The 19299-nt window shown below is 43.8% G+C and overlaps 1 protein-coding gene across 4 annotated transcripts in view; it reads left to right on the top strand.

The window, feature by feature from the left end:
- LOC101742486 (lysophosphatidylcholine acyltransferase) overlaps positions 1-11546 on the top strand; it is a 47101-nt gene extending 35555 nt beyond the window's left edge. For 2 of the 4 annotated variants that reach the window (XR_009974238.1, XR_009974237.1), the window contains exons 5-12: positions 5329-5483; positions 6204-6341; positions 6935-7060; positions 7349-7493; positions 7647-7748; positions 7944-8085; positions 8579-8887; positions 9000-11546. Coding sequence is in view for 2 of the 4 variants with exons in the window: in XM_012688702.4 (XP_012544156.1) it covers positions 5329-5483; positions 6204-6341; positions 6935-7060; positions 7349-7493; positions 7647-7748; positions 7944-8085; positions 8579-8664 (894 nt within the window). In the remaining 2 variants the exon portion in view is untranslated. Of the gene's footprint in view, positions 1-5328; positions 5484-6203; positions 6342-6934; positions 7061-7348; positions 7494-7646; positions 7749-7943; positions 8086-8578 lie in introns of all 4 variants that reach the window. The other 2 variants (XM_012688702.4, XM_004924096.5) reach the window with 1 other exon arrangement.
- Positions 11547-19299: the final 7753 nt, after the last annotated feature.

Below are 19299 nucleotides of genomic sequence, written 5' to 3'. Positions count from 1 at the left end.
TTCCAGTTTCACCAGGACAGGTGGGCGAGCAAAGGCTCAGCCAAGAGGGGTGGGATTTGCTAACAACTGCCCGAGCGCCTCCGAAGGAGACCTAACAACTCAAGAGCAATTGTTTCGCGAATGAATCTACTACCGGATCGGAATCGCGACCCGCTGAGAAGATCCGGCGAGAAACTCAGCGGGCTGATGCATGGGTTAGGTTGCACGTCGACCTCTTTGTCGAGTTCGACGAGTACGGTTACCGGGGTCCCTAAGCCTGCCCCTAGTATTAGAGCTGAAGGCATCTAATGCAAAGGTTATTGGATCTGATGGATCCGTAAGGACGTGTCTAGGGCGTCGACGGTGACTGGCTCCTGCATGATCAGGATTCGGGGAGTAGTCAGCGGCGGCAACTATAAGGCGATTATCATGACGCATAGCCTTATCGAAGTATCGTTCCGACGCTGACTTCATGTATTTCCGAATTGATTCGAGGCCCAGGTCGTCGTGTAGGTCAACGTTCCTCACGAACCACGGAGCCCCGACAGCTAACCTGCAAAAGCGGGATTGTAGGGATTGGAGGGTGTCTATGTGTGTGCGGGCCGCGTGAGCGAACACCACACTCGCGTAAGTCATGACGGGCCTTATGCAAGTTTTGTAAAGTGTCACCTTGTTCCGAAGGGACATTTTACTCCGCTTACAGATCATGGGGTAGAGTCTACCGAGAATAAACGCGGCACGGTCACGGACTGATTTTATATGCGGGCGGAATGTCATCGATGCATCCAGGGTAACGCCCAGGTACTTGACCTTCCTGGCCCAGGGTATGGGTTGTCTAAAGAGAGTAATCGGGGGTGTGAGATTCCTCCTCCTAATCCGGGAGGAAATCCGTGTGGAGCTTCCCCTCTGAAATAGCACCGCAGTACTTTTCGCTGGGTTGATGTCTATGCGCCATTTTCGGAACCACTGTCCTAGGGCTAGGGCTGCGCTCTGAAGCTTCTTCGCGATTAGGGACTTATTTCTACTAGAATAGTAAACAGTCGTGTCGTCGGCGAATAAAGCTAAATGGGTCGGCGGCGACCGGGGAATATCGTTGACGAATAAGCTAAATAGGAGGGGTGAGAGGACAGAGCCTTGCGGGACTCCAGCTGTGAGAGGTCGTGGGGAGGAGCGGGTTCCCTCGACTCGATATCGAAAAGAGCGGTTCGACAAGAAGTCCCGTATGATGAGCACGAGACTATCCGGCACGCCCATGTTGAATAGTTTGAAAATCAAACCATTGTGCCAGACTTTGTCGAACGCTTTTGCGACGTCGAAGAAGAGAGCTCCCGTGTATAACGGTTTTGGTCGATTAAGCCCTACAAGAATGTGCTCCGTGAGGCGGTGCACCTGTTGAACGCATGAGTGATTTGTACGGAATCCGAATTGTTCATCGATAAGAATGCCCTTGGATGAGACGAAGTCTCTGAGGCGTTTGTAGAGCAGACGCTCATACAGTTTGCCTAGAGACATGAGGAGGCTAATCGGGCGGTAGCTCGTCGGATGATTTTTTGGTTTACCGGGTTTATGTATGCCGATAACGTCCGCTTCTTTCCACACCGCGGGAAAGATACAGTTCGCCATAGCGGCATTGAAAATAGATGCCAACATCACGATGAGTTGGACGGGTAGAAGTTTAATAACGCGGTTGGATATACCGTCGGAACCGGGAGCCTTGCGAGGACGTAGGTCTTTGATCAAGTCTTTAACTTCCATCGGGGTGACGGGTGGTAACGCATCAGAGGGTGGCAAGGAGGCTCTGCGTTCTACCTCACTGTCTACTAATTCTACATGAACAGGGTCCACGGATTGAGTGCTGGGCGTGCACTGGGTTTGCAATGTATCGGCCAGCAGCTCTGCTTTTTCGTCATCATCGAACGCCGCGAGTCGGCCTGAGGGGCCTACGAGGGGGGGCATAGTTACTACCGTATCCGATTTGAGAGTACGAGCTAAGCGGTAGTAAGACCTTTGGGAGGGCGCGAGTCCTTCTAAGAAATCAGACCATCTGGCATCTCGGACTTCGGCGATGCGAGACTTTACGTCGCGTTGTAGGGCACGCATTCGAATACGATTTTCCGCGGTAGGATACCTGTCGTAGGCGCGTATCGAGGCGTTCTTAGCTCTAAGAAGTTCCCTAATATCGTCGGACAATTTGAAGCGGTGAAGGAAGTCCTCCTCTACAACTTGTTTCGATGACCTATCTAATGTCGAGGTGATGTGTGACGTTAAGATGTCTATGGCTTCAGCGGTATCCTGAGGAGACGGGATAGAGTCCGGGTTAAACGGGAGCGATGGTGGATCAGATTCAGCCAGGCTGATGCCCAGCGTGTGCCAATCCACCACAGTCCTCGTGACGGGAACGGAATCGGGAGCGCGACCGAGCTTCATAACGACGGGACGGTGGTCTGAATCTAACTCTGAAACTACTTCGATCGAGTGTAAGCGCAGAGTTACGTTTTTTAATAACGCTATGTCGAGTATATCCGGGCGATGCGCGATATTTAGCGGGTAGTGAGTCGGGGTTAGCGGAGCGACGATATCGAAGGCGAGATCATCGACTAACGCGTCAAGCCGCCTGCCATTCGGGGTTGTGGTGTGTGAGTTCCACCTGATGTGTTTACAATTTAGGTCGCCCGCCAGAATGACAGAGCTCCCCATACCGAGCAGCGCCTCGATATCACTGCTTAGAACGATCTTATCCGGTGGAAGATAAACGGACGCGATAACGATCGGCGCGTGTCCCGTCAGTGAGATTCGGCACACTGATGCTTCGATATTAGCGAGCGCGGGAGGATCGAGCGGGACGCAATGCAGGGCTCTTCTATAGTAAATGACGGTACCACCACCACGGGCAGAGAGCCTGTCGTTCCTGACCATGTTATAGTTCGCGATTTTAGGGTCACGGCGCGCGGGCTTAAGTAGGGTCTCCTGCACTAAAAAGATATCAATTTGGTGGTCACGCAAAAAGTCAGAAACCTGATCACGTTGATTTGCGAGACCGTAAGCGTTAAAAAATCCTATCGTTACGGATAGGGGCTTTATTCTACTTATATACGCCATTGATTACCGGCGGAGTGAGGGGAGGACGTACGTATTTAATGACGCGTATACGTCGGCGTATTCCTGCACAACGGCGATAAAGTGTTGTGCAGTGGAGGCAGCGCGAATGGCGTCGCCCAAAGCGTTAACGCGCTCAAAGTTGATCGATTGAAAGAAGTCGATCGCTAAAGCGAGATTGTCGGACGCGGTCGGAGGGCAAGTCGCGGGAGAGGGACGAGTCGCGGGGGCGGGACGAATCGCGGAGGAGGGAGTTGTAGCCGTGTTCGTGTACGGCAGCGGTTTTGCCCAGGCCGAGACACTGGGCACCGCCGCCGGAACGAACGCTGGCTTAGCCTGCGACGCAGAGGGTGCCGAGGCTTTGATGTCTGGGCCGGAAGCTCGGAGGCGGTTTTGGCGGGCGACGCGGCGATTTATTTTAGGGGCTCGGGGGCAACCACGGTAATTCGCGGGGTGACCCTGTGTTCGACACAGGACGCAGCTAGGCGGTTCCGTCGCGGTTTTTTGGTCGCGAGCGCAGAGGGCCGTGGCGTGATCGCCCAAACACTTAACACATCGGGGGCGCGCGTGACAGTTACGGGAAGAGTGCCCGTACAATTGACAGTTATGGCACTGGCTAGGAGTGCCTTTTTTATGGGGGGCTTCGACAGCGATACCAGAGAGCCTACAGACGGTCTGTGTGTTAAAGATTTTCTTACCCTCGGGGGTAGGCTGGAGAGCGACTAGAACCATATTATATGGCTCCCTACCGCGACCGGTGTGCATACGGTGCACAGAATTCACTGGTAGGCCTTGTTCTAACAGGTCGGCTTTTACGAGCTCTACATCTAACTCTTTAGGGATTCCGCGTATTACAACGCGGAGTTCGCGCTCCTCCTGGAGCGTATACGTATGGAAACTTATACGCTCCTTACGGAGGTAAGAAGAGAGGGCCCTATGGTCGTCGGGTGTTTGAACCTTAATTTGAATGCCGTTCGCGAGGTTACGGGCATTCGTGAAATTTATATTTTTGGCCTTAAGGGCCAGGCAAACTCGATCCCAAGCTGCCTTCTCCTGAAGGATAACCGGGGGAGGGGTCTGGGTTTTATTTTGTGCCACCGGACGCGGCGACGGAGTGGCACGGGCTGGGGGCGCAACGGGAGTCTGAGGGCGGGGGCGCGACGCGTTCACGGCTTTGCTAATTTTAGCGGCCGCGGGAGCTCGAGACTCCGCGGCACGCTTCTTACCCTTCTGTACCAGGGTGAATCCATCCGTCGATGAGGCGGGGGCGAGGTCGACCTCCATGTCCGAGTCAGAGTCGGAGCACGAGGAGGCGGGTGCAGGCGACCTACGAGCAAGTGTAGGTGTTTTAGAGGGCGCGACGGAGGCCGCGGATGATCGCTCAGCTGAAACGATGGTCACGGCGGACGACGCAGCAGCTTTTCTCGCCAGTATAGGCGACACGGGAGCGGCAGGCACGACAGAGGCTGCGGTGCTCAATGCAGAAGCTCTGCACGCAGGTACAGGCGACGTAGGAGTAGCGAGCGCGGCGGAGTCCTCGAGAGGGCTCGCAGTGTGATTGGCCTTGAAGGCCAAAAACTCCGAGGCGAGCTGTGGGTGGCGAAGTCGGAGGAATTCCGCGAATACAGCGTCCATGATCGCTGAGTACCCAGGTGGGGCGGCCCCGGGTCTTGAAAACACTCGCCTTGCGGCGAGGCCCCAACTTCTCGGACCTGAGCGGTTCTATTGAACACAGGTGGCAATGCGGCGCGATTACTACAGGACAAAGAAAAAGCACAACAAAACAGAAATTACGAAAAGAAACAAAACAAATAAATACTTGCAGGAAACCACTTTGTCGGCAGATGTACCACGAACACAGAAACAACAAAAGGAAACAAAACAAATAAAAACTTCCAGAAAGAGCACTTAGTCGGCAGATGTACCACAAACACAGGCCGCGCGAACAATGGCCGGGCTAACAAAAGCCGGGCGAACAAAGACCGGGCGATCGAGTGGACGATGAGCACGTCCGCACGTGACGGGTGCCTCTATCGGAATGTGTGTAGAAGACCTAAAGCTTCATATAAAATACAGCAATGCAAACCACACAACCATACTACTCTCATTCCCTTTGTTAAATGTAAGAAATATTTCTAGAAGCCTCACGAGGCGGCTTAATGTAAGTTGATCGTGGGCTCTTGAACAATATTCCGATAATCTTGATAACTAATTACGCGAAACCCCGCAAGTGTAGTTCAATCAAAATTTCAGGTCCTAATATTCCCTGAAGGCACATGCACGAATCGCTCCTGTCTCATCACGTTCAAGCCTGGAGGCTTCTACCCAGGAGTTCCAGTGCAGCCCGTCACCATCAGATACCCGAATGCCAGGGACACGGTTACCTGGACGTGGGAAGGACCCGGGGCGTAAGATTTTTTTTTATTTCAGACAAAAAGTTACGACCCTTTCCTTGACCCTTTGGGTATCTACCGAAATCTGTATACAAGTTTCATCATACTGTAGTTTCGTTACCATCTTAAAGTCCTAGTTGTATTAAAATGACGGTTCTACTAATTTTCAAAATCGAACGCTTGATTGATTTGCAGCAGAAACATATAGGCTCAATGGTCAACTCTTAATACCACGGACTCATAGTACTATTAGTAAATGCTCCAAATCAGTCTGTTATACATCGTTCTCTTAGGAATGCCGACAGCGAGTTTCTCATGCTGGCCTGTAAAATTGAGGGTGAGAGAGGACCAAGATAAGCTGCACGCGATGAATAGATCAAGTTGCGGTTTTGAGCGTCAAGAGAAGATTCTTATGATATGTCTCTATCCGTCCGTTGATAGTTGTTGATGACAAAAGAAAGTCAATCGACTTTAGGTTCCTTAGGTTAGTTATTAGGTAACGATTGAGGATGAGCAATAACTTCTTCAACATTCTAATTATTGCCAATAAAACCCATTTTAGACAATTTTAGAAACATGTCAAGTAATGTTATGGAGGAACCATTGTATTCCTAGCGTCCTAATAAATTTCAATATTTAATATAACATGATTAAAACCAAAGAATAAAAAAATAATTAAACATAATATGCCGTATAAAACACATTATATTATATAAGTAACCACTCAATTTACAGTTTAAAGCTGCTTTGGCTGACTCTGACACAAGTACACAGCTCGTGTGAGATTGAGTTCTTGCCTGTATACTATCCGAGTGAAGAGGAGAAGCGAGATCCGAAACTGTATGCGAGGAATGTTCGAGATGTTATGGCTAAGTGAGTACAAATACGGCACTCTCGACTGTATTATTGACATTGCTCCTCTCTAATTTGCTATTTGAATGATGACGGCTAAATGTAATGTAATACTAATACATGCAATGATAAACAGGTATAAAACGTAATATTTTTATATTATATGTTTGTATAATAAAATAGTAGACCATTTAATCTAATTGAGGGAAACCAGTGATTAATATAGCTATTGGATACATTGAACTTGGTTTAAAAAGTATACTGCAAATATTGCTACTTAAGAACAATCTTGATATTAAGTTTGCATCTATCTTGAAATACCTACCTTTAAAACCATGAACTGTACGATTTTTGATACAACTATCGGATATTTTCAAATGAAGGTTTTGTAATATTAGTACTTGTTTACATATGTAAAATTCAAAAAGTCAACAAAATGTCAATATCTCATTTATTTCGGGTTGTTTAACATGATATTATAACAACAACAAAGAACTACAGGTGTACAAAAATGCGTATGTAGATGACATACTACAACAGTTGTAGTATGTCATCTATTTCGTGTTCTATTAGTTACTATTTCGTGATTAAGAATACCAACCTGTTGTTTCTAGAGCCCTAGGAGTTCCAGTATTAGATTATACTTACGACGACTGCCGGCTGATTGCTAGAGCCAAGAATCTGGGTATACCAGGAGCTCCGTGTGCCAGGGAGGTCAGCGAGCTAAGAGCTGCTCTTGGGTAAGAGAATGAAGACACTATTCTCAACATCAAAATTTAGATTCTTGTCTTTTTGTAATTACAAGAAAATCTATGGAATGTGCATTCAGAAAAAATGAAGCACTCTGTAGATTTTAGTGTTAGATTTAGCAACCAGCTATATCTCGTTATGAAGTATAAGATTTACTAGACAGATAAAGTATTCGTAACTTTGAAAATTATGAAATGAAAATAATGGTTAAAAGATAAAATTTTAAAAATGTCTACGACTCGAGAAAACCAATGAAAATAGTAAGTTTTGAATTTCAGCCTAGAGAGGTCCCAACTAGAGCTGCACCTAGCTGCCCAGGGACTGCAGGATAGGGCTCGTTGGCTCACGGCTGAGGAGTTCTGCCAGAGGCTCGGGGTGCCTAACGATCAAAAGACGCAGAGGCTATTTGAAATATTTGTCCAGGTAATTTATAATATTATATTACATTATTAATATATTTTATTGTTATATTATAATTTATTTATAACATACCTTTACGATAGCCAGAAAATAAAAAAATCGTTGAAATTATTGATTCGTTTACGATATATCAATAATTTAACAATTTCCTTCCAGAGGTCCAGTGGCCTGGTGTACTTTCCCGACTATCTACTGTGCGCCGTCTTCCTCTCCCTCCAGCAGGCGCCGCTATCTAAAGTGCTCAATTACGCTTGGAAGGTAAATGTTACTTTTTAATCCAGTAAAAAAATAGAGGAGTATGTTAATTAGCTGAGATGAGCTGTCGCATTTGTCCGTCCCAACAAGCCGGAACCCGTTTTTGACGTCAGAAACAGACTCGAGGGCTTACAATGCTGCCAGGAATATCACATGTTATATCCAAAAGTCGATCAAACTGATCTGTGTTGTCTCCAGTTGTACGACACTGGTCGGACCGGGAGACTCAACTCTGCCGGCTTCGAAGAGGTGACCGGCAAATGTCTTGGACTGTGTCAGCAAGATGCCAGCAACACGTTCCACCAGGCCGACCTGGACGAGAAGGGATATTTGACTTACGGTAAGCAATACTTTATTTAGTTGTAGGATACAAACGTCACAAGTACAAGTAGTATGAGACTCAGTACCGAAGTTTGAATATCAGTGAAAAAAAGAGGGTAGTTGGAGTTATATTTGGATTCGCACACTAGTTGAAATTTATCTTCACGCATTTGTTAGTTAGATGAGTGTACCATCTCACGGTCCACCTTGAGGTTTGAGGTCGTATTCTCTATTGTATTGTGTACCGGCTGCGTTCATTTTATAGAATCTTGTCTATAGACGTCTGCATAATAAAAAAATACATTTCTCCACCACCACTAGGTGAGGTCGGCACAGCAAATTTTTCTCCACCATTCTCTCCTATCAGCCGTCATCTCAACACTCTCTTCTCTCTCTCTCTCTCTCTCTCATATCGTCATTCATACACTCCATCCATGTCTTCTTCGGTCAACCTCTTCCCCTCTACCTCTAATAAAAAAAAATTAATAATCATATTAAACTATCCCCGACAGATGAATTCATATCGTTCGCTCAGAAACGCTCAGAATTCTCTTTCGTTTTCACCACCGACGGAGCTCACAAGCCGAAGGCGCAGTGAGAGCGGCCCCACATACCGACTGTCTGCAGCCAAGTACCTTGACATGGCAACGGTATGTCAACGACGGGCATCGTCCGTACACCATAATTATACGAATATATCAATTATGAATCTCGATTTCACTCAAAGGTCAGATCTAATTTAATTTAGATCATACAAATAGTAGCGCAGTTACAAAAAAAGTATATATGCGTTTAGGATAATCTGTGGTTTTAAATCTTTAGTGCTTAGTCTATGATTTAAAAAACACACTTCCTTTTTAATATGGAGGGTAGAGGTAAGGGACACCTTGTATAGAGGACAAGTTGAAAAAGTGTGGATCTGTAAGCAGCGAGTTATTGTTGGAAGACTTACTGAAGTGGCGCTAGTGTAGCAAGTGTTTTTAAAATCTTTCCACTTGCTACAGTGGCGCCACCTTCATTGGCGACCTTTCAGCGAACACTTTAATACATTGCGATAGTGTTCCTTACGTATTATTACATCCTCAATACTTTTTAATGTAGCTTAAGTATTTAGTTAGATGTAATATGTAGTAATGTTTTCATTATTATCAATACCGCTTCCAGTGTTAATTTTTTGATCAGTATTTTCTAAACGATAAAATTAGTTTTTGTCTGATATTAAAAGAATATAAAAATTGAGGTACAAAAACGTGTGAGAATGTACGAGTTTTGAATATGATCTGTATTCGGATTGCGATAGGGTCTGTATTGGTCTGTCAATTGTTAAGTTAAATTTAAGAATTCGTAATCATTCTAGTAAGTAGATTATAGTGGTAATGTAATAATGTTTGAGACAATTCTGTATTCTATTAGAGAAAGCTTAAATTTCAGTGATAATTTGAGATTTACAAATAGCTTATATTTAGAAAGTAATTCAAATTTAAATTTAATTCAATTAAAAACTCTATGAAATGGCACCTGTACATCAATAATGGCCAGCATTATTAAACAAAAAAGGACGAAATTGTAAAAAAAATGGATATTGTAATTAGCCGACAATTGACAAACACTGTCTGAAAACAAGAAAAGTTCTGAAAGAATTCATTTTGAAAAAAAAAAACCGTCATTAATTAAGTTAGTGCTTTTTCATTCAGTACCTTTTAGTACTTAAGCAGCCATTCTATGTGATAAGTTTTGTTATTTAGGGTAGGCTGAAACGAAGCTAAATATTATTTAGAAATTATTTTTATTTAGTGTTTTAAATATGTAACTATTTAAAATTAGTATTATTTAGTTTTATTTCAGTTTCGAGATAAGTCTAGGCGTGTTTAAAAAAACTTTTACGCTAATTATTTAATATAATCCTAATTAATACGTAAATTAATTGAATAAACACAAATACCGTAAAAGTATTTTTAATCAAAATTATTTAGTTGTAGTGCAATGTCGGTAAACATTATTTACGGTAGTAGTAAATATTATGTTGCTACAATTTTATTTCAGTGAAGAATCTCACTAAATTGATCGTTGTAGTATCTATATGAAAAATCGGTAATTACAATAAGAACAAACAGCTATCTTAGTATAGTGTATTCGTGAAAAAATAATTACATTAATACTTATTTTTCCCAAAAATACACGTGTAGGATGTGTTTGTCTTGATTATCCTAATTTTTACTAATAGTATGATACAAAGTATTAACAGAAACGCGTTTTCATCTGTTTGTCTGTATTTGCCGCAAATCAAATGACTCTTCTTGGACTAATAAAGTTTGTGTTGCGGCTTCACTTATGGATAATTCGTGGCAAAACACACCAATGCGACTCGCTAAGTACAAATAGCAGAAAAATTACGTAATAACATTGCGTGCGTACAGAAATTTTTAATATAATATTAATATATAGGTGTGTATTTAATTATTTTTCTTTCATCGCATATAATTCGGTACTTGCTTACCATTATATACGTAATGTATTTTTTAATACATATTACGGTTTCCTTTTTAAATCAATGCATATAAAGGATTTTGAGTTTTTGTTCTATATACATTTAACTATTGCCATTTACTTGCAAAGTTATTTATCTGGATATTGGTTTAATGCAAATATCAATCACTCCATTCGTCTTTGTAGATTTTTTAAAATCTATTTTAATGAAGTTTGTTTTTATCTGACGCTTACAATGAAATGAATAAAGCGAAACAGTAAATCTGTCTGTTCATCTGCTCGATTTGTTAGTTATTTTTTGTTGTGATATTGTTTTATTGTACGTAAGATAATTGTTTTAGTCTTTAAACGACAATTTGTTAGTTCAGGGTCGAATCGACCAGATATTTATATTTATTTCCCTCTGCGGGTATTTCACATCACAAAAATATAATAATCGTAAAATTAAAATAAATCGTAATGTTTGATTGAATTTATTCAAAGAAAATGGATTTCCTATCATTACTCCTTAGAGTTTCTTTATCAACCTTATTTTGTATGAATTCTGTCAAATCGGCTACAATAAGATCCACTAGGTTAGCAGTATCAACTGTACTCCACATATCTAATACATAGCAGTAAAACCAATAATGAACCATCCTTATATTTAAAAAATAGTGCATATGTGACTGGATTCTGTCCTTTGTTAGATCCCCTTAAAGTACAGTGTGAAAGAAAAGTTAACCTCTGAGAAAGGCCATTCTTTCTTGATATTTTGACCTAAACAAGACTCCCATCTCTTACCATCGCGTTTGAAGCTGCCTATTTTATGCTCACGAAAACTTCCATTACCTATTTTATTAGAAATAGTTCAAATAATATTTAATGTTATTTCTTTATTTAGTTCTAGTATGTATAACATTCCTCCATTATTATTGTTAATTTATGTTTTTTTTTTAAATATAATATTATTGTTATAGATGTGTTTATAGAAATAAAGACTATTTAAATTACCGTGGTCTCTTTATATAGGTATGCGATCCTGTTCATATTAGGTGTGACTACTCTAATCATTCATTAATTTTTATGGCGATTGCTATTGACAGCAGACGAGTTTACGGCACACTGGATGATAAGTTATTTATGTGACGCACGGATATTGGCAGTGCCAAGAGCACAGTCAAGCCTCTGCCTATTGCTGAAGACGTTTTTGTTATAAATAATTATTGTATCCGTGTCGTATTTAGATTACTTTTTCAAATTAATGCTATCCTGACTCCTGTAATTACGGACTGGCTATTCCCAAGAAGGGATGACGTAATTTTAGTGAGCTCGCCCTAAACGGCTGGACTGGTTTTGGTGAATTCTTGTTTGTGTTCTTTGGGTGGACTAGCTCACAGCCCACCCGGTGTTAAGTGGTTACTGGAGCCCTTAGACATCCACAACACAAATGCGCCACCCACCTTGAGAAATAAGTTCTAAGGTCTCAAGTAAGTTACAACGGCTGCCCCACCCTTCAAACCGAAACGCATTATTGCTTCACGGCAGAAATAGGCAGGGTGGTGGTACCCATCCGCGCGGACTCCCAAGAGGTCCTACCACAAGTAAAATTCTTCTTAAAACGTTTAGAATCACGATTCGGTTCACAACAAGAAAAATAATAACTAATTAATATTTTATAATAAATGTTTGAGATTTTCCGGTTTAAGGACAAAATTTGTTGTGACATTTGTTGTGTCCGTTAGTGTCACTGTATTATTTTCGTTGGCCATTAAAATGTTCAAATGACTACTGACGACATCTTGGTCGTCGATGGGCACGAAAACTGGGAATTTTGCAAATTTTAAAATTAAAATAGTAAACGTTAAACACAAATGTAAAAGTTCTTTTAATTATAATCTTTACGAGTCGCGAAAACTGAAGGACTCTTGTTCACTGTTTCAAAAGAATTCAATTTTACAATTTACGTTGTTGATGTCTATGGTGTCCGCTAACCACTTAACAGTAGGTGGGTCAGTTACGCTTCTACCCAACTAAGCACTAAAAAAAAGTGATGTCAAGAAACGTTTGCTCAATAGAAGTATTATAAAATAAAATGTTTTATTTTTATGTTTATAGTTTATTCTGGATTTGTTTAAATCCCTTTTTTATTACTGTAACATTGCCAAAAACAAATAAATACATTAAAAAAAAAATTCTCGTTGTGTTTGTCACGCCTGTTCACTTTAGGAGCTTGTCTCTTGTTGGAACCGGTTGTAGAGTTTAGTCAGGTTGGGCCCTGGGAGCTCCTCTACCATTTTTTTTTGTTTTTTTCTACCAGCCAGAGCATAGCTGGAATAGCCCCTTAGGCTACCAAAGAACAGTTAGGGGAAAAAAGGATTTGTTTTGATTTTCTATAAGAATATCCAGAAATATTCGAATTTAAATAAACATTTTTGAATTCGTTTCCCGGGAACTTTTTTATAAGGTACTAGCTGTACCCGTCCGCTTCGCTGGGCATTAAAAATTGACATTATTATTTCTCACCCCCACAAAGTTTCTCATCATTAACGCTCCCGCAACTGGTGTAGGGAATCGAACACTCTTATAAATATTAGCCTATCAATTAAGTACATGTTTTTTCTACACGGATACCATTTTTCAAGTCAATCGGATGCATAGTTCAGTAGTTATAACCGAACATGGATTTATGAAATAAATCTTAAAAAAGGTTAATATGTTATAAAGGTGCCGTAAATGGTAATTTGAATATTGAAACATTAGAAGAAGAAACATTAGAAATATTATTAAAACATTTTGAATATTCAAATATAAAAAAAAACATAAAAACTGGTAAAGCAATAGCTTTAAATGTTGTTTCTCTTTATAGAGCAACTCAGCTTGTGCTATAGTATTACTAGACTAAACTTTATTTTGATGTGAATAAAATAATACATATAAATAAATTATATATCGGCGCTTGAAAAGCAAACGTGACTAAGCGACAATGCGTGAACTTTACAGTAGACTAATTTAAAGTTGAAATTACCTGAATTTTTTTTTATTTTAACGAATCTAGCTGTAGGATTGAAATGATTTTAATAGACCTAGAAATATATATTTTTTTGCGCATCGAATATGAGTTATAGCCTGTAGGATTGAAATGATTTTAATAGACCTAGAAATATATATTTTTTGCGCATCGAATATGGTTATTGCCTATCATTTATGTACAAAGCAGTTATTGTTGCTTAGTCACGTTTGCCTTACAAGCGTCGATATACCTAGTCAGGTCATAAGTATTGTCACACAGTAAAAACTTTTCTTTTAGAATGCTTTCTTTTAGATGACAGGTCAAGAAGTAGTCGCCCTCGGTCTCTTAGGACTCCAGCAGTGATAAAAGCTGTGAAGGCGCGAATTCAAAGAAATCCCAAACGTAAGCAGAAACTGTTGGCCCTTCAGATGGGGTTAAGCAAAACCACGGTGAAAAGGGTTTTAAATGAAGACTTAGGGCTTCGGGCATATCGAAGAAAAACAGGACATCGTTTGAATGCTCGTCTAATGGACCTGAGACTGAAGAGAAGCCGCGCTTTGTTGAAGCGGTACGCGGGAAAAAAATATCGGGAAATTCTTTTTTCGGATGAATAAATTTTTACCGTAGAAGAGAGCTACAACAAACAAAATGATAAGGTGTACGCACACAGTAGTGAAGAAGCGAGCAACCGTATTTCGCGTGTCCAACGAGGTCATTTTCCATCCTCGCTCATGGTATGGTTGGGAGTTTCTTATTGGGGCTTAACAGAGGTACATTTTTGTGAGAAAGGTGTAAAAACGAATGCAGTTGTGTATCAAAATACAGTCCTGACGAACCTTGTGGTACCTGTTTCTCATACCATGTTCAATAACAGGCACTGGGTATTCCAACAAGATTCGGCGCCAGCTCATAGAGCGAAGAGCACACAAGACTGGCTGGCGGCGCGTGAAATCGACTTCATCCGGCACGAAGACTGGCCCTCCTCCAGTCCAGATTTGAATCCGTTAGATTACAAGATATGGCAACACTTGGAGGAAAAGGCGTGCTCAAAGCCTCATCTCAATTTGGAGTCACTCAAAACATCCTTGATTAAGGCAGCCGCCGATATTGACATGGACCTCGTTCGTGCTGCGATAGACGACTGGCCGCGCAGATTGAAGGCCTGTATTCAAAATCACGGAGGTCATTTTGAATAAACTTTAGTGTCATAAGAATCTATGTTTTGTTAAGTTCATTTTGGTATATGAATGGTTACATAATGAATAAACTTGTTTCAATTATTTTACATTAAACATGTGACAGAATTTATGACCTGACTAGGTATATTTCAGCGTGCCCGGTAAACTAAGGATTGGGATTTGGCGGTATACCATCATTCTGATACGACTCTTGTTCGGGCTTCATGATGTCCCTATATTGTTTGTGGAATGCGAACATCCTCTCAACTAGAAATGTAGCATCGACGTGTGCCGCCAATATTTTTTCGTATATAATCAGATAGTACAGAAAAAACGTTCTTTCACCGAAATGCAGCATTTGGGCGTACATATTATCCATTTTGAATATCAGCTGCGTTAAAACACCGTAACATGTACCGATGTTGTAACTGAAATCGTTTAAGTACGTCTTCCTGAGCGGTTTGGTGGCCTCCAATCTGAATCTGGTGGCGTAAATCGACTGCTTCATCATTTCGAAGGCTTTGCTTACGAAAAACGGATTCCATCGGTACGCCTCTTTCTCGACCTCCCATGTAGCAGGATATTGACGGCGGTAGCCAATTTTAAAGTTACGTATTTCCTTTTCGACTAATTCGTGTACTATATTCAAATCGAACATGCTATTGTTATTTTTTGAGTTTTGTTTTTCGTTCATATTCAGATTGGTGAAATCGAAGAAATCGTCTTTGTTGATTTCGTCGGTTGAAAATGCTTCTCTTGAATGCTGTTCAAACGATTGTGTGCTCTGACTCCCTGTGTTAAAAAACGAAATGATTTAATGTTGAAACACTTGAAATTCAATAATAGGAATTATTTGAAAAAGTGAGCTTTAATTACTGTCACTATGGAAGGCAATAATGATGAAGAGAATGGCGGCAGCGACGCTTAGGTTCACAGTTTATAAACTCCATGGAACAAGTCACTCCTTCATATATAATTTACTTATTATAAGCTTGTACCGGCACTTGAGACGGTCTTAAATGCCGTAACATTCAGACTTGAAGGATCGCCACATCCGTTATGCTATTCGATTGAGGAATGGATCTTTAGTCGGCGGTGATTTTAATTTTATGTCTACCTATATTCTTGGAGCCATCAATAAGATAGCAGTTCATTAGTTTTTTTTTTTTTTTTTTTTTTTTTTTTATTGCCCCTGTAGGCAGACGGGCATACGGCCCACCTGATGGTGAGTGGTTACCGTCGCCCATGGACTTCAGCAATGCCAGGGGCAGAGCCAAGCCGCTGCCTACCGCTTAATACTCTCCATAAGCCTCGTTTGAAGAAGGACATGTCATAGCGCTCGGGAAACACCGTGGAGGGGAGCTCATTCCATAGCCGGATGGTACGTGGCAAAAAAGATCTCTGGAAACGCACTGTGGATGACCGCAGTGGCTCCAGGTAGTATGGATGAACTCTACTCCGGTGGCGGGCGGTGCGATGGTAAAAACGAGATGCTGGTATCATCTCGAACAATTCCTCAGAGCACTCCCCATGGAACATACGGTACAAAATACAGAGGGAACCGAAGTCCCTCCGCAGACCCAGAGGCTCCAAACGATCCGAGAGAATGGGATTATCGACAATCCGAACGGCCCTCCTCTGTATGGAGTCAAATGGAAGAAGCTGGTATTTGGGAGCCCCAGCCCAGAGATGGGAGCAGTACTCCATGCGAGGCCGGACTTGTGCTTTATAAAGCAAAAGTCTTTGTCCAGGCGTGAAGTACCGCTTCGCTCTGTTGAGGACTCCCAGCATTTTGGACGCCAACTTGGCTTTGCCTTCCAAATGACTCCGAAACTGGACATCGCTCGAAATGTCGACCCCAAGTATCCCGATACTCTCGGAAGGTTGCAGGGATACTCCTTGGAATTGCGGCGCCATGACAAAGGGGTCCTTCTTCGCAGTGAACGCGCAAACTTGTGTCTTTATCGGGTTGAATTGAACCAAGTTCAATTCACCCCATTCGGAGACTCGCCCCAGAGAGTTCTCCACTTCAGACACAAGTTTTGATCGTCTCTCTTGCACCACGCTCCGAGAGAGACTCTGATGGCCGATATATCGCGCATCCCCCGTGCTATCATCTGCATAGCAATGCATGCCATCAATAGACAGCATGTCATTGATATACAGGATGAAAAGCGTGGGAGAGAGCACCGAACCTTGTGGAACGCCAGCGTTAATGGTCATGGTATCAGAGCAGTCACCGTCTACAACGACCGTGATGCTCCGCCCATCCAAAAAGCTAGCGATCCACTTGCAGAGACCCTCGGGGATTCCGTAAGATGGTAACTTCGATAGAAGTGCCCTATGCCAGACCCTGTCGAAGGCCTTCGCGATATCAAGGCTCACAGCAAGAGCCTCGCCCTTGCTCTCCAAGGCTTCAGCCCACCTGTGAGTAAGGTATACAAGAAGATCGCCAGCTGAGCGACCGTGACGGAAACCGTACTGTCGGTCACTGATCAGCTGGCGATCTTCAAGATACCTTAGGAGTTGTGTATTTATAATTCGCTCCATCACCTTGGAAAGCAAGGAAGTTATCGCGATAGGCCTGTAGCTCGATGGGTCCGACCGGTCACCCTTCTTGGGGATAGGGTGGACGTGGGCGGTCTTCCATGAAGACGGAACCCTATTAGTGCAATAAGAGAGGCGATACAAACGCGTTAGCGCAGGTGTCAGCTCAGGGGCGCACGTTTTCAAAACCACTGCGGGGATGCCGTCTGGCCCACTCGACTTATGGACGTCCAGGAGTCGGAGCTCCCGCCTGACTGCACACTGTGTGAAGCAGATATCTGGCAGGGAGCTATCACACCGGGGGATGTTCGGTGGTGTGGCACCCCCGTCGTCCACAGTCGAGTTCGAGGCGAAGAGTTTGACCAGAAGGTCAGCCTTCTCTTTCGCGCTGTGGGCCAGACTGTCATCGGACTTACGCAGTGGTGGGAGACTAGACCTGCAGAAGTTTCCTTCTGCAGCTTTGGCGAGCGACCAAAAAGCACGGCTCCCGGAGGGATAGCTCTTCAATCGCTCGCCAACTCTAGCGACGTGCTCCGACTTCGCCTTGGCAATTACCTTCTTGTAGGACCTGGAAGCGGCGTTATATTTCCGCCTTTCCCCTGAGATGTTAGGATCCCGACGTCTCCTGGCATTATCCCATGCCACGTATGCGGACCGCTTGAGGTGTGCAGCATCCCTGCTGGCATTGTTATACCAGGGTCTGCTGCGACCCCCAACGGGCACTTCAGAGGAGGGAATAAACAATTCCATCCCTTGGAGCACCACGTCTTTAAGACGGTCCGCACAGACGTCAGGATCAGCAGAGGAAAAGCAGAACCGCCCCCATGGGTAGGATGCGTAAAATTCACGCAATCCATCCCAATCTGCTGACATATACCGCCAAACTCTTCGATACCTGGTCGTCGTTCGACGATCAGGACGAGAGAGTGGTACGGCAGCACGAATAAGGCAGTGATCAGACGATCCAAGCGGAGCGTCGACCACCACACTGTATCCGGCCGGATCTGTGGTCAGCAGAAGGTCCAACAAAGAAGGCTCATGCCCCTCGATATCTGGGACACGGGTGGGCTGTGTCACCAGCTGGGAGAAGCCGTAGGCCAAGGCGAAATCGTAAGCAGTCCGACCCGGGAGGTCAGTGGTTCTGGACCCCAACCACTCTTGGTGGTGAGCGTTAAAATCTCCAAGAACCACCACCTCCGCAGATGGGTACTGCTCAAGCACGCGGTTAGTCCCCTCTTGCACATGCTCAAACAGAGCTGAACCTGCATCACTGCTGTGGGACCTGTACAGGCACGCGTAGATTCGGCTACGGCCCCCGTGGTCTACGCGCAGCCACAAGAGGGACAGGTCCCGTTGTTCGAGGCCCCGAAGACGGCGACAACAGACATCAGCCCGGACGAATACGCACACCCCGGCTTTACGCAGGAAGTTGTGCTCCAATACGTAGCCGGGGTATTCAAGGTATGAGGTATCATCCGGAGCAGATATCTGCGTCTCCGTTAAAAAAAGCAGGGCAGGCTGCGCCGTCTCAAGGTGGTGGTGTACGGCGTCAAGGTTGCTATGAAGGCCCCTGACATTGCTGAAATCCACATTAAATGTGGAATGGGGGACCGCCTGTGATACCCTTTTCTTTTTTTTTGTCGTCTTCATGATTTTTTAGTTTTCGGAGAGTAGGATTAGGAGAGGTAGGATGTTGGAGGTGAGATCGAGGCAACACCTGAATGAAGCGCGGAACATAGTACGTGCTCGACCACGGGTTGCGTGAGAGACTGACGCAGGGCATGGAAGGGCCCCCAGTCCAATCTGCGTGCGATCGCCGGGATCCACTCCGGTCTCCGACTCCGGCACGACGACCGCACGACAGGATTTTACACCGGTTGGCGGGACAGCTTCCCGGGGCGGAGTTTAGTAGAGACACCCGGGTTCAGGTCCCCTACTGACCGGCGGGCGGCAGCGGGTACCGTTTCACTGGGTCTCCCTATACCCCCGTCAAACAATCACGCCCCGTGAGTTCGCACGCACGTCTGCT

This window comes from Bombyx mori, chromosome 11 (genome assembly GCF_030269925.1).
Source record: "Bombyx mori chromosome 11, ASM3026992v2".
Lineage (NCBI taxonomy): Eukaryota > Metazoa > Arthropoda > Insecta > Lepidoptera > Bombycidae > Bombyx > Bombyx mori.
This window is presented reverse-complemented; position numbering and strand designations above follow the sequence as displayed.